Source organism: Podarcis raffonei, chromosome 6 (genome assembly GCF_027172205.1).
Source record: "Podarcis raffonei isolate rPodRaf1 chromosome 6, rPodRaf1.pri, whole genome shotgun sequence".
In the NCBI taxonomy this organism is placed as follows: Eukaryota; Metazoa; Chordata; class Lepidosauria; order Squamata; family Lacertidae; genus Podarcis; species Podarcis raffonei.
In genome coordinates, this window is record NC_070607.1 from 26,908,918 (window position 1) to 26,933,465 (window position 24,548).

A 24,548-nucleotide genomic window follows, 5' to 3' on the forward strand; every position below is an offset into this window, starting at 1 on the left:
ACTTTGGCTGATTGCTGCCATTGAAAAACTCACTTGCCAACTGCATCCGGCAAAAGGCCAAGCTACAGATATGGGCTTTGAAACTTGGCAAGGCTTTATTGCTTTAGCACTTGGTTGCTGATTCATATAGAAAAGAATGAGCAACAAATCTCACCGCTGTGGAACGGAAAGATTTATAATATCCTAGTAGTGACTCTTGAACGGAGGAGACTATATGTGCTCAGCTTCTTCTGATTTTTTTACTTTCAGCAGTATTCCTAGACTTCTCTGTAGACCAGGCTTCCTCCATCTCGGCCCGCCAGATGTTTTGAGACTACAATTCCCATCATCCCTGACCACTGGTCCTGCTAGCTAAGGATCATGGGAGTTGTAGGCCAAAAACATCTGGAGGGCCGAGTTGAAGGAAGCCTGCTGTAGACAGAAAGCAGTAAACAAATATGAGAGATGCCTTAGAATTCTGTACATGGTCGTTTTCTGCATTAAGAAATTAAGAAGCACCTTTAAAAAAATACTTAATTTGACATATCCAATGTAAGACTTCCTAGTTTCCTGTCCATTCAGAATCTTAACTTTCATACATACACTCCATAGAGGTAATTGGCAGGATAATGGAAGTGCCATCTTGAGGTGCTATGTGCTTGATATTTAATTTTTCCCCCTTTCTAATTGTGTATCTCTTTGTTTTCCCCAGCTTCAAATAGTGAATGGATAACTCAGCATCCAGAATGTGCATACAACCTTGTTAATTCTCCTCACTTGAAACCAGCCTGGCTTTTGGACCGAGCCCTGTGGCATTTAACCTGTAAAGTGGCTGGTGGGAAATGCAGCGACAAAGGCGTTCCTCCGCTGCTTGAGAACGAACACCACTTGAATGTAAGAAATAAACACATAATATATCGCTTGGTGGGACGCGGGTGGCGCTGTGGGTTAAACCACAGAGTCTAGGACTTGCCGATCAGAAGGTCGGCAGTTCGAATCCCTGTGACGGGATGAGCCCCCATTGCTCGGTCCCTGCTCCTGCCAACCTAGCAGTTCGAAAGCACCTCAAAGTGCAAGTAGATAAATAGGTACCACTCTGGCGGGAAGGTAAATGGCGTTTCCGTGCGCTGCTCTGGTTCGCCAGAAGCGGCTTAGTCATGCTGGCCACATGACCCGGAAGTTGTACGCAGGTTCCCTCGGCCAATAAAGCGAGATGAGCGCCGCAACCCCAGAGTTGGTCAGGGGTCCCTTTACCTTTACTTATATCGCTTGATAATACGTTCTGTCACTGAATGTAAGGGAAGTCTAATTTATAATCTGTGGAACTTCTAACCGTTTCACTTTTTGGCTTGCCTTTCTGCGAGAGGATTAAAACTTCATTTCCTTCAGTATGGCAGTAGTCTTTTTATATAATAAAAAAGACGGCATCTGTATGCTAATCCTTTCTATTGTACTTCGTCATATTTGTCTTAAGTACAGTAATATTGGGTTAGATCCAATGTGTGGCAATTCTAAGGTTACCAGATTTTTCCCAGTGAATCCAGGGACACTTTTCAACTTCAATGGATTTTGTATGGAGACTGATTTGTAAATCCGGGGACTGTCCCCGGGAAACAGGGACGTCTGGGTAACCTTAAATTAGACTCTTGTTTTCACGGCATGACTTTCCATTCCTCTCTTCCCGCTCTTGCCTCCTCAAGAGATGTCTTGTTGCAAAAGGAAAAGAAGTGTTGTTATGCAGCAAGACAGGCTTTGCCCATCTTAGTTCCAGGGTATATGTTTTTTTTTAAAAAAGTTTTTCTTTCTGGCTGTGTATTGCAAGTGGTCTTGCCATGAATATTTTGTAGAATAGTGACTCATAAGTTCATATAAAAGTAAGTCATATATGTACTAGGGTTCAGCTCAAAACTTTCCCTGTTTGTTTGTTTTTCTAAATAAATAAAGTATTTGCTGCTGGATTCTGTGCTTTCCTGTGGAACAGTATAAATGCCTCACAGAGTGTTGTGTATGTAATAAAGGAATGATGGCTCAGAACAGTTTTGGCACAGGAGCATTTATAATAATTTTTTGTATATGGCACTGAATTTTGTTTACCTGCCTGACGTGCTGCTTTTATTTTTACAGAATGTCCGTAAAGTCATTTGGGAGGATATTTTCCCGAAGCTAAGATTATGGGAATTTTTCCAAGTAGATGTTAACAAAGCAGTCCAGCAATTTAAAACTCTATTGACTCAAGGTAAAAAAAAAACCTTATAACTCTCAGCATGAACAAACGCCACCTGGGATGCAGGTAGCCGCGGTTGGCTTTGGCTAGGCCAGTGGAACTTTTAACTACCTTTTTTGTAGCATGTTGCAAATAAAGCTACTTTCAAAAGTCCCTTCCGTTCCCAAAAGTAGCTTGTTACGGGGCAAGAGGACATCTTGGGGAACAGGATTCAGCTGGTGGGGCAGATTCAGAGCTTCCCCATCCCTGGCAGGCCACTTTGAGAGGGTCTATGCCCTGGTATCTGATTACCTATTCTTCTTTTGCAGTGTGGCCAGAGTTCAAGTGTAGAAAGTAGCTCAAGCTAAATGGGATGTGTCTGTGTACATATGGTTATACGTGCTGAGAAATTACCATAAGATACATGGGAGACAGGGGGCAGGTGCGTGCAGGGGACTCCCTGGTCCTGAATGGGGTAACTGTGCCTCTGAAGGACCAGGTGCACAGCCTGGGAGTCATTTTGGACTCCCAGCTGTCCATGGAGGCGCAGGTCAGTTATGTGTCCAGGGCAGCTGTCTACCAGCTCCATCTGGTACACAGGCTGAGACCCTACCTGCCCATGGACTGTCTCACCAGAGTGGTGCATGCTCTGGTTATCTCCCACTTGGACTACTGCAACGCGCTCTACATGGGGCTACCTTTGAAGGTGACCCAGAAAGTGCAATTAATCCAGAATGCAGCAGCTAGACTGTGTGACTGGGAGTGGCCGCTGAGACCATATAATACTGGTCTTGAAAGACCTACATTGGCTCCCAGGACATTTCCGAGCACAATTCAAAGTGTTGTTGCGGACCTTTAAAGCCCTAAATGGCCTTGGCCCGGTATACCTGAAGGAGCATCTCCACCCCCATTGTTCAGCCCAGACATTGAGGTCCAGCTCCAAGGACCTTCTGGCGGTTCCCTCACTGTGAGAAGTGAGGTTACAGGGAACCAGGCAGAGGGCCTTCTCGGTAACGGCGCCTGCCCTGTGGAATGCCCTTCCATCAGATGTGTAGGAAATAAACAACTGTCTGACTTTTAGAAGACATCTGAAAGCAGCCCTGTTTAGGGAAGTTTTTAATGTTTGATCTTTTGTTGTGTTTTTAATATTCTGTTGGGAGCCGCCCAGAGTGGCTGGGGAAGCCCAGCCAGATGGGCGGGGTATAAATAATAAATTATTACTATACTATTATTACGCTTTAGGAGCACTGAAAGCGAACTTTGTGGGGGGGGGGAATTTTGATTATTTTAGAATGGAAGGAGTCTGCCCACTGTACAACAAGTTAGACTGCTGGGTAGCATTTGGATCTGTGAGTTCCTTGGCTTTCAGAATAATAAAGAATTGACCAGTTATGTAGGCAATAAATGCTTTTAAATTCATTTAAAAATATTCTGTTTCTTAAATATACAACAGGTGGTTCTAAAGTTAAAACTGACCCCAATCAACATCTTGCAATTGTTCAGGATCCTGAATTCAAGAGACTCGGCTGTACTGTAGATATGAACATTGCATTGAACACCTTCATACCTCATAGGTATGTCCTTGCTCAAAGTATTTTTAAACACTGAAACGTCTTGGTGGCACATGCTTTTCCAGGAGGGGAGAGTCAGACCTGTCATTCAAGGGTCAGAAAACTGGGTCTGCTCCATTCACAGAAAAACGAGGAGCCTAATAAATGCACTGTGAAAACTGCACAGCTAGTGGCACCTCGTTCAATCTAGCTGGCTGTAGCATTTGCATGAAACACACCCACTCAATTTGGTATGAAACAGGTTGCTTAGCACCTGAATTTTCTGTTCTTACTTGGAAGGCTCATTGTCTGGTATGTCACATGTTGTATAGTTCTTATAGAGTGCTGTTCCCATACATATATTTAATGAAAAAGATGTACAGAACAAACTATTCCAGATTCACCAACGGTGAATGTTTGATATCAAAGGTAGCTTGAATGAGAAAACTTACAAATAGGCCTTGACTGTCTTAGACACAGATTGATTTTGCATCAACTCGATGTTGACATTTGGAGTGTAAGGAGACATCAACTTCCTCATGGCTGTGCATGAATTAAACTCAGAACTCCCGACACATTTATTTGAGTGGCATTTCAATGTTTTCATGCATTGTTGTTTTCAGCAATGGGCCTGCAGCAATCGAGGAATGCTGTAACTGGTTCCGCAAGAGAGTTGAAGAACTAAACGGTGAAATGTACAGGCAGACAAACTACCATCAAGAGCAGGTTGTACCAATAAGACATCTTTGAAGTTCATGCTTGCATTCATTTGTTCATTATTTGTAGCATCCACTGAACTGTTAAAGCTGTGCTAAAATGACTGCTTTTACTGGCTTCCAGGCAGCCAATTGCGTTGTGGCGACTGTGAACTATGAACGACTGGCTGGGCATGGTCCTAAATTAGGTCCCGTAACCCGAAAGTTTCCATTAGTTACGAGGTATTATATCTTCTACACTCAAAAGAAAATGTATTTGGTGATGGATAAAAATGGTTGATGTTTGGTAATATGTAATATGTCAGAAAGTAAAGATTGTAGAATAAGACTCTTGACTTTGAGTGCGTGGCATGTGTATTTTTGTTTAATAAGCCAAGATATACACACACCCTCACTCAAACATGCGCACAGCCCCTTCTCTCCTCCTTTTGCAGCATGCATGTGTTAAACCTAGATGTCTCCAATTAATCAGTATGCCAGTGTGGTGTAGTGGTTAAGAACAGTAGACTCGTAATCTGGTGAACTGGGTTCGTGTCGCCGCTCCTCCACATGCAGCTGCTGGGTGACCTTGGGCCATCACACTTCTCTGAAGTCTCTCAGCCCCGCTCACCTCACAGAGTGTTTGTTGTGGGGGAGGAAGGGAAAGGAGAATGTTAGCCACTTTGAGACTCCTTCAGGTAGTGATAAAGCGGGATATCAAATCCAAACTCTTCTTCTCTTCTTCTTCTCTGAATACCAGCTGCTGGGGAATGTGAATGGGAGAGTACTAGCGTGCTCATGTCCTTGCAGGCTTCCTGTAGGTATCTTGCTAGCCATGACGAGGATAGAATGCGGAACTAGAAGAGCCTTTGGTCTGATCCAGTACCTATGTTGTAAACATAGCTTCCTGTTGCATCCAACTCTGGTAGCCAGGTTAAAGACAAAGTAGGATCATAAGACACAGCTTTTGAAGTCTGTTTAAAATCCTGGCTCGTTCTGAACATGTTAGCCACTGTTTCTTGGTTTGGGTAAGAGGGGGAACTATGGTTCATTGGAGACTTCCTTGTTGAAATGCAGCATGTGACAAATGGAGGAAAGAAAGGACTCACCTAGGTATTCTGAAAATTTAATTCACCTAGGTATAGTGAAAATTTCAGTCAAATTCTGTGGACATCTAAGATGTGCCGCTGAATGTTGGCAGTCATCTAAATTTGATTGTGTGACTTCACTTGTGCATCTGTTTTTGGATGTTCATGAAGTTTCACTGAAATGGTGAGCGTTCATATGTGTGGATATAATATATATTGCACACAGTGTTCATCAATTAGACCAGTGAGATTTGGGTCTTTTTGCTGGGGTTGATGGATGTCAGATTTGGGGGGGCAATCGTCAATCATTTGACCCAAGGCCTCTTAAACGTATTAAAGGCTTGAAGGCCTTTGGAGGTGCAGTTAGAAATTTAAACACACAAATAGTTTAAGTCAAGAGACTGAATTAAAAACTTGTGTTTCACTGTTTGGAAAGATTTGTTTTTAAAAGAGTGTTTACAAGTTTTGAAAGCTAGGATTCATCCATCTACTTGCTTGATGTATGTGAAATTGTAGATGTAATATAATCTTCAGTGAGATCGCTGATATTCATAAAGTAGTGGGGTTACTGTGTGTGGAATTTGGGCCTCACGGTTTGCTAGAAGAGACAAAAAGCTCAACTCCAGACAAAAGCGGCCAGTATTAAGCTGATTGTGGCAGAAAGGGTTTACAATACTGTAGGGACGTCCTTTATGAAAAACCCTTTTTTTCTTTCTGGTACGAGGCATTTCAATTGTCATTTTATACAATCTGATGCTCTAAAATGGATGGGGAACCTCTGGCCCTCCAGATGTGGCTGGGCTGCAGCTTCCATCAGGCCTAGTCAGCATAGGCAATAGGCAGGGATGGTGTACCCCTCAAACATCTGGAGGGCTATGGGTTCGCTACCTCGGCTCTAAAAAGTACTTTCCGTACTTTACAGCTACTTTACATACCCATTTAAAGAGCTAACCTTGGAAGAAGAAGAACGCATGTTGCATCAACCTGACAAAGCAAGTTATTTTATGGCCCACAATGGTTGGGTGATGGGAGATGACCCTTTAAGAAATTTTGCTGAACCAGGTAGGTGATTCTGAAAGTTATATATACCTTTTTTTAAAATGCCTTTTGCTAGCGTAGGTGAACAGGGATGTTGTGCCCATTCTCAGTTATACTGCAACTTCTTATTGCAGTACCTTGAGTAGTCTCCTAGACGCCTTTCGATAAGACATTGGCTTCCTAAGAACTGTCCGTTTCTGGAATTTCTTTGCCCAAGGATCAATCCATCCCTGTCCCCATAGCATTGCATGCTGTGGGTGAGGCTGCCATTGCAGAGACTTTGGGGTGATGAAGTACAGTTGGGAACCAGTGCAAGTATGTTGTAAGTTCATGTTATCAGTAAGTGCATAGGGAAAAGTAAGTCCCCTAAATTGTAATAAATAAACTAACACATGTTAGCTTTGGAATTTCTGATCACTTAAATAGAGTTGTTGCAAAGTATGACGGGCTTAGATTTGAACTTATATTATTTTTGTACTGTTGTTGCTCTAAAACTGATTATATGTGCATGGGCGTAGCCAGGATTTTAGCTGCGGGGAAGGCTTGGGGGGTGGAATCTGATTTAAATTGATTTGTATTTATTTAGGGGAGCACCTGCCCCCTCCTTGGCTACGCCCATGTGTGTACATATTGCATATATACAAATAATTTTAACAGTTGTAAATATGTTTATTGTAAATTGCTTCAGGGTTCCTCATGGAAAGAGGTTCATAAATGAAATAATAAACAAATAAATAAAACTTTCCATTCTGAGTTTTGATGTTACACAGATTAGTTCCGCATGTTTTTCTAGTTTGGCGTAAGTTGAAATGGCCTTTGTTTCTATCGCTGGTAAGAATGCTGAGAACCACAACTACAACATCATGGGGTAAATTAGTTTCTCTCCCCCTTTTTACAGGTTCCCATGTTTACTTGAGAAGAGAACTCATTTGCTGGGGTGACAGTGTCAAGCTACGTTACGGGAACAAACCAGAAGACTGCCCTTATCTCTGGGCTCACATGAAAAAATACACCGAGTTGACTGCCAAATATTTCCATGGAGTGCGGCTTGACAACTGTCACTCGACGCCTCTTAATGTAGCTGAGGTATAGAAAAATTTAAGCGTCTCCTTTGCAACTGTGTACACAAACACACAAGAGAGAGAAAAAACTTTGGAACCATTTTAAAACTTAGGTCTGTTCCAGCTGATGCTCATCACAAATGTTTCATCTTTGTTTCATTTTTCTGACTCCTCGGCTGCATGTGCAGGGCTCTTTGAACATGCTTTCTAGATCCTGGGTTCTTTTGGCCAGGTTAGCAGTAGAAAAGCTGCGGTTTTTTCCTCAGCCGCATGCAGGTGTGGCACAATCCTGGGCATCTTAAAAGGTAAAGGGACCCCTGACCATTAGGTCCAGTCATGACCGACTCTGGGGTTGCAGTGCTCATCTCACTTTATTGGCCGAGGGAGCCGGCATACAGCTTCCAGGTCATGTGGGCAGCATGACTAAGCCACTTCTGGCGAACCAGAGCAGCATACAGAAACGCCGTTTACCTTCCTGCCGAAGTGGTATCTATTTATCTACTTGCACTTTGACATGCTTTTGAACTGCTAGGTTGGCAGGAGCAGGGACCGAGCAACGGGAGCTCACCCCGTCACGGGGGTTCGAACCGCTGACCTTCTGATCGGCAAGTCTTGGGCTCTGTGGTTTAACCCACAGCGCCACCCGCGTCCCTTCCTGGGCATCTTACTCAGATGTAAACCCCCAGCGTGCTCAGTGAGGCTTGCAACTAGGCAAGAGTGCAAAAGATAGCAGCCTAACAGTACAACCTTGTGCATGTCTACTCAGAAGTGAAGTCCAGTTGTGTTCAATGGGCCGTACTCCTGGGTAAATGTCTGTAGGACTGCAGCCAGTGTCGTGGGTTTTGTGGTGCAGCAGTTGGGAGTGTTAGACTTGCGCAGGAACAACCTGCTCAGCTGAAATCCCTGCTCAGCTATGAAGCTTGCTGGATTATTTTTCAGTTAGGTCACATTTGAAGGATGGAGCTATTTCCCTGGATTTCTGTGAGGTGACATAACTTGAATAACTCTATACACACACACACACACTCATATTGCCTTGAGAGTGATGGGACAACATAGAAAATAAGCAAAGGTTGGAAGTAGTTAACCTTGTAAACCAATTTCTTCAATAAATCAACTTGGAAAACACAGAAAAATAGAAGTGAGAATAGGGCCTGCTTATTTACACCACGTTGCAATATATATTTTAGGTTTTTCTCATCCGTGTTCTGTTTCATTTTCTGTTCACTGGTTAAGACATTGCTCAGAATTTATACACAACTTTTTGAGGTCCAGTTGCAAAGCTAGCCTTATAAGCACCGCTGAAAGCAGTTAGACTTGATGTCTGTTGTGATTAATTTGGCTATTGCCAAAAATGGACCTACTCACAAAGAAGTATGTGAGATAAGTTAGAGAGAAACAAATTTTCAATATGCAGGCTGAGCACATATTTAAGTTTCTAATTTTACATATTTGAGCTTTATTCTTCCTTCTAGGAATGAATAAATCCCCCCCCAAAAAAATTTCAGAGTGATAATTTTGTGTATAATCTTTGCAAAAGTTTATCCTGCTACGAGATCCACAGTTGCATTTCTGCACACAGTTATTATGGAATAGATCCAGCCAAGCTGGATGACATTTTAAAGTTACAAAACTTTATTTCAGTTGAAGAGATAAAAATTGGCAGAATCATGCCCACTTCTTGCGCTCCCCCTTCCCCCCATATTCTCATCTCTTCAGCTTGTTTTAAGAACTGTGCTGTAATTGGGTAGCATTTGTGCCATATGCTATTGGAAAGCACATGTTGTAAGGAAGCTGATTTTTTTATATATAAAAAAAATGTATTATGATCTGTAGGAGATGCTGGCAGCAGCCAGGTCAGTCAGACCTAATCTTTACGTGATAGCAGAACTCTTCACGGGAAGTGAGGTCATTGACAATGTCTTTGTCAACCGCCTTGGGATTACCAGTCTGATTAGAGGTACCAAAACCATGCTTGAAAGGTTTGTTGCAGGATTGCTGTGTTTTGTATACATATATGAAAGTCAAAAATCTCTTTACGTGGAACTAACTTTGTGTTCTTATTTGCATTTATTCTTGTGTCCTTTTGCCAATTCAATGCCTTTCCCTCTTCCTTCTTTGCCGGCCTGTCGTGTGGGTTTTTGCCCTCTTTCCCGAATCCTTGGTTTGTGCAAACGTTTCATGCATCTCTCATAACTCAATGTCTTTGGTTCTTTAATCTTGGGCTTTTCGTTTTTGTCTCTTTGCTGTGCGGCATTTTCCCTGTTGCCCAAATCCATGCCTAGCCTTGCATCCTTTCTTTTCTCCTGTTCTGCCTTTCCCCCCTGTCTGTCGCTTCCTTGGCTGTGCTTTTCGCAGTACATGATGGACACGGCTAGAAAATTGCGGCCCAACTTGTATGTAGTGGCTGAACTGTTCACGGGAAGCGAGGAGCTGGACAATATCTTTGTGAATAAGCTGGGCATTAGCTCTCTGATCAGAGGTAGGCTTGCTACAAATTGCTCTTCCTTTTCTTAACCCTGAATTCAGGCATGATACGCTGCGAGTGAAGGACGTGCAAAACACTGACTCTGCATCCATTTATTATAAACACATGACATTGCATTCAACAATATGGCTTCTTTGCACGATAATTGTAGCATTGTGGTTGTTAGGAAAGGGTATCTTGTGTATGGAAACAGTTGTGATGGCCACCTCTTCATACATCGCCATATGAACTGGTGCCTGGAGAACCCATTTCTCATCTTCAACCTCAAGAGACATCACATCGCTTGTCTCAACCATGGTTAAGGGATCAGGGATGAGTCATGTGGAACGCCCTCCCATCAGATGTCAAGGAAATAAACAACTACCCGACTTTTAGAAGACATCTGAAGGCAGCCCTGTTTAGGGAAGTTTTTAATGTTTGAAGTTTTATTCTGTTTTTAATGTTCTGTTGAAAGCTGCCCAGAGTGGCTGGGGAGACCCAGCCAGATGGGCAGGGTAGAAATAAAAAATTATTATTATTATTATTATTATTATTATTATTATTATTATTATTAATTTACTTTCTCCTATCTGGAGTATGAATGTGCTCTGCCCTTTCCCTACCAGCCCTAACCATGGTTTATGGTTGCAATGCCACTTACCTTGATCACAACTATTGCTGACCTTTTTCCTTTTTAACCAGGGCTTACTAACCAGGGCAACAGCAAGCCCTGGTTGAGAAGAAGCCTGGCGAAGTTTACATAACCCATCATTAAAAGATCTGAGGTTTTCCTTACAATCTAGTGGTATATCAGTTTTCTGAAATAAAATAAATATAAGAGTGAGTGAACCAGGAGATGGTGAGAAGGGAGTGTGCGATTCTGTGGTGTATCACCATGGTTAAGGGACTGTCTTACGTTGTGTTAGTATATGTTTTAGGGGTCAGCATAAAACCTTATTTTTATTTGTTCCTTCTTAGCACACTGTGAGACTCTAGACCTGTTCAGATTGTGCTTTTCTCATCCATATGCAAGGACAAGGAAGCCTTAGGTTAATGCACACCCCATCCAATTCCACCATCTATTCCATGCAAGAAAGAAAGAAATGCCCAGACTGTTCATATGTGGAATTTTCCTAGCCTGGCGCAACCAATTTTGCCTTCCAATCCAAGGATAGGATTGTGGGGTCACTGAATAGACAAAACGTCTATTAACTGGCTCGAGTATTGGGTTCTACATGTTGTAAAGAGATTGGACAAGGAGGGCAGCTGTCTCCCACTCATCATACTATATTGAATCTAGCCTCTCTTAAAAGTGTTTTTGGAATATTGACAGTCCTAGCTGTAAGTAGCTGGAGTGATTATTAAAGCATTCTCTATAAAGTCTTACCAGGTGTTCAATGAATGATTCTTCGTTTAGATGCTCACGTAAGCGGTTTTTCTCGTTCTCTAGAGGCAATGAGTGCTTACAACAGTCATGAAGAGGGGAGATTAGTTTATCGCTTTGGAGGAGAGCCAGTTGGGTCTTTCGTTCAGCCACGCCTGAGGCCCTTAATGCCTGCTATTGCTCATGCGTTGTTCATGGACATAACACATGATAATGAATGTCCAATTCAGGTAAGAAACACAGCTGCCTTGATTGCTCAAGTACTGTTTTAATGGCTTATTAAAGCTATATAGACACTATAAATGACTTTATTACGTTTATTAATTCATGAGAGGTAATTAATACTACTTTAAGGTGTATGGGATTTAAGTGTTCTTAATGTTTTAGGCACAGATATATATATGTGTGTGTGCGTGTGTATGTATATATGTGTGTGTGTGTGTGTGTGTGTGTGTATTTACACCCACACACCCACAGTGGTACCTTGGTTTTCTAACGTCTCCATTGATGAACATTTCGGTTTTCTAACACCGTAAACCCGGAAGTAAATGCTTCAGTTTTCAAACATGCCTCAGAAGTTGAACATGCCACGTGGCTTCTGTATGAAGGCTTCCGTACTGAATTTCTGGTTTCCGAACGTTTCAGAACTCGAATGGTCTTCCGGAACTGATTACGGTCGAAAACCGAGGTACCATTTTGTGTGTGTGATATCAAAACCTCAAAGACATAAATATTACAATTGCAGACAGTTAAAATGTTAAATGCAGTAGAAGTTATTTGATACCTAATGTTGAACTTTGCAGTGCTATCCTACGTATTCAAAGTAAGTCGTATTGAATCCTCTGCACACAATCTCTACAAATTCTGCAGAACCACGGTGTGCCACTTCTGGTACAATGGGTTGCATTCAGTTTTATGGAAATAAAAGTTGAACCATGTAGGTATGACTCACCCTCTCCACCTCCCCCCTCACTGTAGCCTCATGCTGCCCCCAAAAGTCTCTTTTAAGGGTGAGGGAGAGGGGGGGTGTCCTCAGGAAAGGTCTGGGACACAACATATGAGCTGCTGTGGGAGAGGGAGAATTGCTTTAATTCGGAGACACTGAGATAATGGTGCCTTCCCACTTGCGTGCAAGGTGCCTTTGGAGTGAAAGTCAGATTTTTCTGTTTTTTAAAAAAAACCTAGTCTTCCGGGCTTTACTTAATTCATACACACCCTTCTCGTTGTTAGCATCGGTCGGCATATGATGCCCTTCCCAGCTCGACTATCGTCTCCATGGCCTGCTGTGCCTCAGGCAGCACTAGAGGATATGATGAACTAGTACCACATCAGGTATGCATGTTAGCAGTAGGTTCCTCTTTTGTGTCATTGGAGTTATTCTGGCATGTTTTTCCATCCATTATACCTGAAGGAGCATCTCCACCCCCATCGTTCAACCCAGACACTGAGGTCCAGCTCCAAGGGCCTTCTGGCAGTTCCCTCACTGCAAGAAGTGAGGTTACAGGGAAACAGGCAGAGGGCCTTCTTGGTAGTGGCGCCCACCCTGTGGAACGACCTCCCAGCAGATGTCAAGGATACAGTGGTGCCCCGCAAGACGAATGCCTCGCAAGACGAAAGGGTTTTCCGTCGCGGAGGCGCATCGCAAGACGAAGTTCCCTATGGGCTTGCTTCGCAAGACGAAAACGTCTTGCGAGTCTCGCCATTTCCCCCCCGCTTTTTCCCCCCTTTTTCAAAGCGGCTAAGCTGTTAATAGCCTTTTAACAGCTTAGCCGCTAAGCCGCTAATAGCGCTAAATCGCTAATTGCGCTAATCCACTTAGCCGCCAATGGGGTTGCTTCGCAAGACAAAAAAACCACTAGAAGAAAAGAATCGTGGAACGGATTCTTTTCGTCTTGCGAGACACCACTGTATAAACAACTATCTGAGTTTTAGAAGACATCTGAAGGCAGCCCTTGTTTAGGGAGGTTTTTAATGTTCGGTCTTTTATTGTGTTTTTAATATCTTGTTGGAAGCTGCCCAGAGTGGCTGAGGGGACCCGGCCAGATGGGTGGGGTATAAGTAATAAATTATTGTTTTTATTATTTATTAATTATTCAGAGTTTTGACTGGCCCTGCTTACTCAGATCGTATCTTGCCACTCCTTAAAATTTCACCGACTGCTGGTTTTAAATTTTTTACTAGCTTTCATATTTTAAACTCTCCACATTATAATTGCTACTCATGTGTTCTGGTTCTTCTGAGTGTATTTGTTAGTTTTTGTAAACCACCTTGAAATATTTAATCGAAGGAGGTATAATAGATGTTTAAAATAAAGTGTGGCTGCAGTATTTGGAACACTTTGCTTCAGAGCCTCTAAGAAGAAGTCAAAAGTTTCAATTCCTACTAAATGCACCATGTGTGTAACTTCTGTGAGCATAGGGAGAGAAAAACACTGCAAATGCTATTTTTAAAACATTTTTATTCACAGATTTCTGTAGTCACTGAAGAGCGATTTTATCCAAAGTGGAATCCAGCAGCGACACTTTCCACACCTGGTGAAGTAAATCTCAAAACCGGAATTATAGCAGGAAGGCTGGCTATCAACAGATTACACCAAGAGCTAGGAGCCAGAGATTTTAACCAGGTAAATGCTGGGCCAGATCCACAGGGCATCAAAATGAGGCATTTGTCTGGGGTGCTGAAGGGAACAAGAAAATGAGGCAGGGCTTAGGAGAATAAAGAAGTCTCGACAAGCTGCTTCAAGGCTTCAAGCAAAGGCACCACAATGTCTTCTTCTGCTCCCTTTTCTTAATCAGGATCGGTACAGATCCTGGTTAATGGAAACAGATGCTGGCTCCCAGTATGTTTCCGGGCACAATTCAAAGTGTTGGTGCTGACCTTTAAAGTCCTAAATGGCCTTGGCCCAGTATAACCGGAAGGAGCGTCTTCACCCCCATCGTTCAACCCAGACACTGAGGGCCTTCTGGCGGTTCCGTCCCTGCAAGAAGTGAGGTTACAGGGAACCAGGCAGAGGGCCTTCTCGGTAGTGGCGCCTGCCCTGCGGAATGCCCTCCCATCAGCTGTCAAAGAGAAAAACAACTACCAGACTTTTAGAAGACATCTGAAGGCAGCCCTGTTTAGGGAAGCTTTTAATGTTTGACGGACTACTGTATTTTAATATTTTGTTGGAAACTGCAGAGAGTAGCTGGGGAAACCCAGCCAGATGGGCAGGGTATAAATAATAAATTGTTGTTGTTGTTGTTGTTACCTTGGTTTAAGAACAGCCCTGTTTATGAACTATTTGGTTTACGAACTCCGCAAAATCGGAAATAGTGTCCCGGTTTGTGAACTTTACCTCAGTCTAAGAACAGAATCCGAATGCTGGAAGGGCACCAGTGGTGGGAGGCCTCATTAGGGAAAGCGCACATCAGTGTAAGAAGGGTTTCAGTTTAAGAACGGACTTCCGGAACGGATTAAGTTCGTAAACCGAGGTCCCACTGTATTTATATATAATGTGTGTGCATGTGCACACACACAAATCTTCAGCCCACTTCTGGTTCTTGGCCTGCTTGCATGAGACATCTGAGCAAGCGACTTTGGAGTACTCCCTCTTTATCTTATCTTTCAATGTGGGTGTTGTTGTGGTCTAAACCCCTGAGCCTCTTGGGCTTGCCAATCAGAAGGTCAGCAGTTCGAATCCCAGCGACGGGGTGAGCTCCCATTGGTCTGTCCCAGCTCCTGCCAACCTAGCAGTTCAAAAGCACACCAGTGCAAGTAGATAAATAGGTACCGCTGCGACGGGAAGGTAAACGGCGTTTCCGTGTGCTCTGGTTTCCATCACGGTTTAGTCATTCTGGCCACATGACCTGGAAAGCTGTCTGTGGACCAACACCGGCTCCCTTGGCCTGAAAAGCGAGATAAGCGCTGCTTAAGTTAAGTCCAGTCAAAGGCCCACAATGGCCTTTGACTGGACTTAACCGTCCAGGGGTCCTTTTCCTTTACCTTTTACTCCCCCTGTTTGTACTCCACTTTGTACTTTAGAGTCCTCACCCCTCTACCAACCCTTATCCAGGGCCTCCAAAAACCCTGAAGCCTGCCTTAACATGTCCTGGCCAAGAATTTTGACATGGTGATTATTAAATCTTAATTATAGTATAATCTGAATAATAAGAATCTCTGTCCACTTTTCCCACCCACCCCCTAAAAATGCCCTTTTCAGGTATATGTGGATCAAGTTGATGAGGATATTGTGGCTGTGACGAGGCATTGTCCTAACACGCACCAGTCTGTGGTCGCTGTTTCGCGAACAGCTTTCAGAGATCCCAAAACATCCTTCTACAGCCAAGAAGTTCCCCAGATGTGTATTCCAGGTAAGGTTACCCCTCTGTGCAGGTGGCACTGTTGTCTAAACCACTGAGCCTCTTGGGCTTGCCGATCAGAAGGTTGGTGGTTCAAATCCCCGCAACGGGGTGAGCTCCCATTGCTCTGTCCCGGCTCCTGCCAACCTAGCAGTTCGAAAGCATGCCAGTGCAAGTAGATAAATAGGTACCACTGCGGCAGGAAGGTAAACAGTGTTTCCATCACAGTGTTCCATTGTGCCAGAAGCGGCTTAGTCATGCTGGCCACATGACCCGGAAAGCTGTCTGTGGACAAACGCCGGCTCCCTCGGCCTGAAAGTGAAATGAGCACCACAACCCCATAGTCACCTGTGACTGGGCTTAACCATCCAGGGGTCCTTTACCTTTTACCTTTTACCCATCTGCATTAGGATTTGAATGCAAAGTGTCCCATTACGTATTTCATCTTCGCAACAACCTGAGAGATAGCAACTGTCCTGAGAGTTTTGTGGTTGAGCAAGGAGTCTGGGTTTTCCCAGTCTGAACATCTAAACATGACATCATGCAACCTCTCCAGCTGAATTAAACAACTTCAGAGACAAAGATTGGTGCTGGGGGCGTGTGTTTCACCCTTCTGTGCACCTTTTCACTTTTCTGGGGCAACCCAGTCAGAGGGGCAGGGAATAAGCAATAAATTAATACATCTATTATTGTTGTCTTGTATGTTGGGTACCATCCCACTCCATGACTACACAATTCCAGGTATGCCCACTCAGAGCTATGCACTATTGAAGTGAATGGTCCTTATTCCCAGGTAAGTTGGTGTAGGATTTCAACAGAAGCCCAAAAGTGCTGACTTAGGGACAGGACTGAAGCATGAGCACCCCCAATGCTGGGCGACGTGATCTCAGTTATCATCATCCCTGACCGCTGGTCCTGCTTAGCTATGGATGATGGAAGTTGTAGACCAAAAACAGCTGGAGACCCAAATTGGGGAAACCCTGAGCTAAATGGACCCAGTGGTCTGACTCTGTATAAGGTTGCTTCCTATGTTCCTACTTATATATATATATAAATGCTAGCTGTGGTATTGAGAGTTGTCTGGGGGTTTTTCCCCCCTCTTCCACAGGCAAAATTGAAGAGGTGGTTCTCGAAGCGAGGACCATCGAAAGAAGTGCTCCCCCTTATAGAAAAGACGAGCACTCAATCAATGGATTGCCTGATTATACAGTTGAACTCCGGGAACACATCCAGGTAAAAGCTGTGTCTCTTCCTCTCGTTTGATTAGCCTAAAAATTTGACACCTGAGATTAAAGTGATTTACTGAATTCATCTGAATTCCTTCTCTCGGCAGCTCAAGGAAAGTAAAATAATAAAGCAAGCTTCAATCGCTACGAAAGGCCCTAATGAATTCGTACAAGAGATAGAATTTGAAAAGCTGACACCGGGAAGTGTGATCATATTTAGGTAAAACGTCATTACTTTGGTTGGTGTGGAAAATGGCAGACAGAGTGATGATTAATAGAGCAATCTCAAGCCACTTGGTGCTGGGCTGCGGGTGGTTTGGATTGAACAGAGATGTCCGCCCACGTAGCCCTACCAGCACAGAGCTCCCCTCTCTGCCTTCCAAAGTGGGGCAGCCAGCCTCCAAACTGCATATTCTAGCAGAGGGGAAGGGACTAAACTGGCTCCCCTGGGCATCATTCTAAGTACCGTATTTTTCCGTGTATAAGACGATGCTTTTAAAAAATTAGGCAAAAATTGGGTGTCGGTCTTATACACGGATAGTGATTGCAGAGGCGGGACGTGCAATTAATGGCAGCAGCAAGCAGGAGATTGGCAGCAGCGATTGGGCGGTTGATTGGTGGCTGTGGCAAAGCCTTCTGGCGATTGGCTGTGGCAACTGGGCAAGCGATTGGCTGCTGTGGCGAGGCAGGCAGGCGATTGGCAGCTGTGGCAAGTGGGTGGGTGGGCTGCTGGTGGCAGCAAGCGGGCAGACAGATGGCAGCTGTGGCAAGGTGTGCGATTGGCAGTGGCTGTGGCAAGCGATAGGCAGTGTCGGGCAGGCAGGTGAGCGATTGGCAGAAGTGACCTCCCCCCCGAAAAAAGCTAAACAATTTCTTAATTTGAGGTTTTTAAAAAATAGGGGTCGTCTTATACATGGGGGCATCTTATACACGGAAAAATGTGGTAATTGTGTCCAATTCAGCCCCTATCATTCTGCTAGCTCTACATTAGCCTGCCTCCCCATCCACCTCCCTTGGCCAGCTTGCTCTGCAAGGCTGCAGATGGGATGGTGACCTTGAAACTTCATTAAGCCCCAGCAGGCAGCCAGGTTAGGATTTCACCCTTTGCCTCTTCTTCCCCCGCCCCCCATTGACATTTTGTTTTGGCCAATCTTTGCAGGGTAAGCCTTGACCCGAAAGCACAAGAGGCTGTTGGAGTCCTGCGTAACCACCTGATTCAGTTCAGCCCTCACTTTAAATCTGGAAGTCTTCCCGATGATTGTTCAGAGCCGATACTCAAGACACCCTTCTCAACGTAAGTGGGCCATTCAGTTGAAACCTATGGGGAACAATGCAGAGGCGACGTAAGAGATTCACTTCCACAGCCGCCGCCTCCAAAAGCAACCTGTAGCCAAATTAGTCCTGAAGATTTAATACCCCAATAGCCTCTTCGGTAGTGTGCAAGTTGTCTGTTTTTGTTGTGAGTGGTTTGCTACTTTCGAAACAGAGAAGCAACTTAAGATGCAATCCTAGTTTTGTTTTTGTTTTTAACCCGGTCAGTGTATCTCTGTCTCTCTCACAGTATTGCATCAAAATTAACCTTGGCAGACCTAAACCATGTATTATATCGGTGTGATGCTGAGGAGCAAGAGGACGGTGGAGGGTGTTACAACATACCAGACTGGACACCCCTTAAATATGCAGGTCTTCAAGGTAAAAATTGGTTGGAGACAAATGTATTGTTATTAGTCAAACTTTAACCACCTGTATGCCTTCTCTCTGAAAGTCAAATTCAGGCCAGCCATGTACTTTGGACTGAGGGCACTTGAAAAACATCCTCATCTCAGTTGGTTGGTTTTTAGCAATTCCAAGCAGACAGCAAAATAGGATGTTCCTCAAGACCTAGTGGCTAGTAGCTCGTCAACCGTGTTTAGCTTGCCATGCCAGACATTGGTTGTCTTCATATGCTGCATTCTGAGTATTAGGACTAGCTTCTAAGTTTCAAAAGGCAGGGAAATACAAATATGTGGGTGGCGCTGTGGGCTAAACCACAGAGCCTAGGACTTGCCGATCAGAAGATCGGTGGTTCGAATCCCCACGATGGGGTGAGCTCCCATTGCTCGGTCCCTGCTCCTGCCAACCTAGCAGCTCGAAAGCACGTCAAAGTGCAAGTAGATAAATAGGTACCGCTCCGGCGGGAAGATAAACGGCGTTTCCATGCGCTGCTCTGGTTCTCTAGAAGCGGCTTAGTCATGCTGGCCACATGACCCGGAAGCTGTACGCCGGCTCCCTCGGCCAATAAAGTGAGATGAGTGCCGCAACCCCAGAGTCGATCACAATTGGACCTAATGGTCAGGGGTCCCTTTACCTTTACAAAGAGAAGCTCAGAGAAATGTTGACAGTAAGTTCAATAGGCTCAATTTCGACTTCCCTCCAAACCCTAGTTTATGCTAACCTTGGTTAAGCCCCACACACACCATGACTTGAGCTTCTAGGCATATAGCAAGCAGACCGTACTTCTGAGCAACTTGTCCACTTTTATTTTCTTTCTGTTCAGTACTTGACTTCGTACAATCGCTTGCTTCTCTACGATGCTGCAGCCACTTGAGGTGAAGCAATGGCCCTAACTGTACTTCATGAATCCAAACATAAAGCAGGCCACAAGTAGCACAAACTGTGGTTTGCAAACTCAATTTCAAATGATAATTTGTTATCCTTCTTTAGTAACTTCTTACAAACTAGGGTTTGCAACCTTGCGTCTTTGTACATAATGCCAAAGCATGGTTTGGCTTCCGCTTATTATGCATGAAAGCAGACTCGTATCATAGAACGCTTTCAAAGCTGAGCCTCAAGATAAGACCTAACTAAAGAATATGCAAGTTAGTGACCCACTTTATGGTTTTGTTAAACTCACTCGCCTAGGGTGAGCAGCTGGGCAGCATCTCACATGGCACAAGACTGGAATTAGCATGAGCACCAAGGACAAAGGACAGTAGGTTTTTAAAAAGTAATCAGTCTGCACTCTAGTTTGTCTGCAGAATTAAACTCACCTTGATCTGGGTGTCTGGCACTTTCAGAATATTATTTTGCAGCCGTTGCCTTCTTTTTAAACACTCAGCCTACTTTTCGTGATAGTTTCTTGACCTGTAATACAGAACCATGTTTCTTTGGTCTTTCAGGAATAATGTCGGTGATGGGAGACATACGACCAAAGAATGATTTGGGCCATCCTTTCTGTGGTAACTTGAGAGCTGGGGACTGGATGATTGATTACGTGAGCGATCGGCTAATTGCCCGTTCTGGCGCCTGCTCGGAAGTAAGTCAAGCAGTGCAAAGAGAGAACATTACCCTTTCAGATAGGCATTTATACGTTACATGGTCATTTTCGATAATTCGTTTTAATTCAGTGCAACAATTTGTTTCCCTTGAAATAACAATAGGTTGGCAAGTGGCTGAAAGCAATGTTTGTCTACCTAAAGAGGGTTCCTCGTTACCTCATTCCATGCTACTTTGATGCCATATTAGTTGGTGCATACACGTCGCTGCTTGACTTGGTTTGGAAACAGATGTCTAGGTATGTTTGTCCATACCAAAAAAATGTGGTATGGATGCTTTGTTTCACGCAAACACAGTTGTATACATTTCTGAACGTTTCATCCGTTCTCCTAAAGAAGTGAAATAAGTGTACTATGACCAAGCCATAGCAATCCTGACCAAAGTCAGAAAAAGTTTCCTCTGCCATTCTTTCCATAGCAATGAAAGCAAAACGGCTAATAGTCTGTTTCACATGCTTTTGTCCCTCACATAATGTCTCATTGCTTATCGCTCAGTGACTCAGCCAAGGGCGTGAAATGTGTGCCCCCAGTCCTTCTTGGAATCCGATTCATAGCAACACCATCCAGGATAGCCAGTGATCAGGGATTCTGGGAGTTGTAGTTCAGCAACTTCTAGAAAGCCACAGTTTTCGCATCCCTGCTTGGATAGTATAGCATGTCACATATGGTATTTAATTGTTCACATTGGTACACGAGGACTGGGCATGGTGAAGCCTTCTGCGTCCCTGGGATCATGCCCGGTAGAAGATGATAGAATCACTGGCAGATTTGGGTGGTTGGCAGATATTTGCTAGATCAAAAAAGAAAACCCCAGTCCACCATTCGGGTGCAGATCTGAGCAGTTTTGTCTTGAATAAGGACATTTATGCTCATTTCATGAAATGCAACTGAAATGGGGTTAGCTATTTTTGTATCATGTCAGTTTTGACAAAATAAAAACGAAGTAGGGTGCAAGAGAACCATTTGTATGAGTTCTGTGGTATTGTCCATATACCTTACCTCATACTCCAGATTTTTCAAATAGCTTAAAGCCACAGAGGATCTGGAACGTTCCATAGCTCTCAACAATGCATGCATTTGAAATCAGTACTGCTGGTTGCATTGATACTGGAAGACTGAAAAGGGGGGAATGTTTGTAGGCTTGAGAAATAAATAGTGTTTAACGGAAATCACTGGGTTAAAGCTGACCAAAAGTCCAGAGGTAGCATTATTATCAATTTACGATGGAATAGAAGGTTCACAGGCTATGAAAGACTTGCTCGCAAATTTATTGACAGCTGCGTGAATTATTATAGCTAGGAAGTGGAAGGGGCAAGCAGAATATAAAATGGAAGAATTGTATAAAGAGATGTGGGATATAGCTATTAATGATAAATTAACATGTGCCATTAAGGTAAGATGGGGAATATGCAAGAGAAATGATTTTGAGGAGATATGGAAGGTGTTTGCAGAATTTGTACTGTCAAAATGGAAAGGGGTCAGACCATTGCAAAAGGTGTTGAAATTTTGGGAGGTTGGATAGTTATAATGGAATGGTCTCAGTGGCAGGGTGCACATTTTTGTTCTTATTTATTTATGGTTATTACTTTGTCAAAAAAAAAGAATGTACAAAATGTAAATAAATGTATAAAATATAAATAAAAGAATGAATAAAAATAATCATAAAAGAAATGAATAGTGTTGCTTTAATTACAGCTTTGTTCAGAATGGATCGACATTTGTTAAACATCTTTCCTTGGGTTCGGTCCAGATGTGTGGAATAGGGAAGTATCCGTCCTTGCCCCCTCTGTCTCCTGCCATTCAGGATGTTCCTTATAGGCTGAACGACATTACAAAGGAGAGAGAACAGAGCTGTGTTACTTTAGCAGCTGGTAAGTAAAGAAAGAAAGAACATTTTGAATTTGAGTGTTCTGAATCCTTTCCAGGTCACCGAAATGGGTGCGCTGGTGCTCTGCAGAAGTTTAGGAAGCCCGAGAGACTTTGCGGAGCAAATATGAGCAGCCTTGCTAAAAACTGTATCGATGGGAAAGGTTGTGTGAACCTAGTAACAAATGCTGGGTTCATTCCCCACTGTGTGCCTGTACTTTACCTGTCTCCCACATAGAAGAAGTGGGTAGCACCTGGAGGCCCTGAACAAGTAGACAAGCACTGTTAACTAGCCAAGACAAGTGTTCATTAGTCATAAAGGTCCATTTCAGTTGACACACTAACACAGTATTTCTCGAGCTTGCGTCCCTGGCTGTTGTTGGACTACAACTCCCATCATCCCTGACCACTGGTCCTGCTAGCTAGGGATGATGGGAGTTGTAGTGCAACAACAGCCGGGGCCCTAAGTTTGAGAAACACTGCCAACCTAGGAGCAACAGGGGATATTGCATGCTTTTATTTGTGTTGATTGATTAATGGTGGAACAATGATGATTTAGTCAAGGTGTGTGCGTTATAATACAGGTGGGGAGCTGAGGAGGGATCAACTATAAACAGAAATGAGAGCATGTTTGGAGTACCATTAAGTTCTTAAATATATATATATTTACTGTTTTAGGCTTACCTCATTTTTCATCTGGCATTTTCCGCTGCTGGGGAAGAGATACATTCATTGCATTGCGAGGTCTGCTGTTAGTTACTGGACGTTACTTGGAAGCGAGGTGAGATCAGGTTCACATGTCCATAGTGACTAGCTGACGTAGCTGTTGGTATAAGATTACGCCAGTGTAGCCAAGAACTCTTTTTTATTTTATTTTTATTCACTCTCAGGAATCAATTATGTTCTGGTGCTGTAGCTCTTAACATTTTCCTAACTGAAGAAAATATAAACACACATAATTTAAGATTAAAGAACGGGGGAACATTGTGTATGTATCAGTATTCAAGGACTGTTAAATAATGGGATCTATATTGTTCTAAAGAGCTTACAGCTCTCAAAAGTAATTTTGTGTCCCTTGTGTTCCAATTATCTTCATTATTCTAGTCACTGTTTGCACTATTTATCTAGTTTTTTGGAACTACATGTAAATGTGAATTTGGAAACATGTCCTTTTCTTTTCCCTCCCTCCCCCAATTTCAGGAACATAATTTTAGCGTTTGCTGGTACGCTGAGACATGGACTCATTCCCAACTTGCTTGGCCAGGGCACTCATGCTAGATTCAATTGCCGTGATGCTGTCTGGTGGTGGCTACAGTGCATACAAGACTACTGTAAGGTCGTTCCAAATGGCACTGACATTCTCAAGTGTCCTGTATCCAGAATGTATCCCACAGATGACTCCCCTCCTCTGCCACCGGGTCAAAAGGTAATCTATAATTTGCCCTTCTCTTCAAGTTGTGGCTTGACTCTCTTGCTTGCGTGCATGCGTCACGGGCGTGCTAGCTCTGGGGACAAATCTTCCCGTCATGTACCTCTTCCTCACTCGTGGCACACTATGGCCTTAGACTGATCTGCCAAGGACTGTTCTGCCTGTACTGTTGGAGACAGGATGTCTCTGGATACCAATTGCTGGAAATCACAATTTCGGGAGGGGGCTGTTTCATGTGGCCTCCACATAATCTTCTGGTTGTCCATAGTCATCTGGTTGGCCTCGGTGAGAACAAGATGCTGGACTAAAATGAGCCTTTGATCTGATCCAGCAGAGTTGCTCTTACATAAACTAATTTTAACTGAACTGTGACTGTCTCCATAGTTAAGACAAAAAACCTTTTTTTTAAATATAATTTTGCAATTGCGTAACACAACTTTGGTACTTCTGTTGTGTTGTTTCAGAGGACAAAATGCCAAATAAATCTCTTAAGTACCATAAAGTACTGTGGCTTCATTCTGTTTTTAAGGGTGGATCTGCAAACACAGAAATTAAATTGGTATAACAAAAGAAAATCGCTATGGAAAATCGCAAATATTTTTTATTTTATTTTTGCTCTCCAGCACTATCTGGGGTTGCATGCTTATAACGCATTCAGAATACTGTTTTTTCACTAATGTAGCTGAGTCCTAAGTGTCTGGCTTAACTTTTTTTGCTGTTCCCATTTCTTTTCTTCTTGTATATTTGAACCAACCCAAATTCAGGACCAGCCACTGTATGAAGTAATACAAGAAGCCATGCAGAGACATATGCAAGGCATACACTTCCGCGAAAGGAATGCTGGTCCACAGATAGATCGGAATATGAGAGATGAAGGTAGACTCTGATCCATCAATTTATTTTCTGCACCA

The 24,548-nt window shown here is 43.4% G+C and overlaps 1 protein-coding gene across 4 annotated transcripts in view; it reads left to right on the forward strand.

Moving 5' to 3' along the window:
* AGL (amylo-alpha-1, 6-glucosidase, 4-alpha-glucanotransferase) overlaps positions 1–24,548 on the forward strand; it is a 49,615-nt gene that overhangs the window by 11,413 nt on the left and 13,654 nt on the right. For 3 of the 4 annotated variants that reach the window (XM_053391749.1, XM_053391752.1, XM_053391751.1), the window contains exons 6-27: positions 692–873; positions 2,104–2,215; positions 3,636–3,756; positions 4,356–4,458; positions 4,573–4,670; positions 6,438–6,577; positions 7,452–7,639; positions 9,973–10,096; positions 11,532–11,695; positions 12,696–12,797; positions 13,933–14,088; positions 15,664–15,814; positions 16,911–17,035; positions 17,136–17,248; positions 18,188–18,322; positions 18,590–18,720; positions 20,187–20,323; positions 20,448–20,581; positions 22,038–22,213; positions 22,887–22,989; positions 23,409–23,634; positions 24,402–24,513. In XM_053391749.1, the coding sequence (XP_053247724.1) occupies positions 692–873; positions 2,104–2,215; positions 3,636–3,756; positions 4,356–4,458; positions 4,573–4,670; positions 6,438–6,577; positions 7,452–7,639; positions 9,973–10,096; positions 11,532–11,695; positions 12,696–12,797; positions 13,933–14,088; positions 15,664–15,814; positions 16,911–17,035; positions 17,136–17,248; positions 18,188–18,322; positions 18,590–18,720; positions 20,187–20,323; positions 20,448–20,581; positions 22,038–22,213; positions 22,887–22,989; positions 23,409–23,634; positions 24,402–24,513 (3,033 nt within the window). Of the gene's footprint in view, positions 1–691; positions 874–2,103; positions 2,216–3,635; positions 3,757–4,355; positions 4,459–4,572; positions 4,671–6,437; positions 6,578–7,451; positions 7,640–9,450; positions 9,575–9,972; positions 10,097–11,531; positions 11,696–12,695; positions 12,798–13,932; positions 14,089–15,663; positions 15,815–16,910; positions 17,036–17,135; positions 17,249–18,187; positions 18,323–18,589; positions 18,721–20,186; positions 20,324–20,447; positions 20,582–22,037; positions 22,214–22,886; positions 22,990–23,408; positions 23,635–24,401; positions 24,514–24,548 lie in introns of all 4 variants that reach the window. The other variant, XM_053391750.1, reaches the window with a different exon arrangement.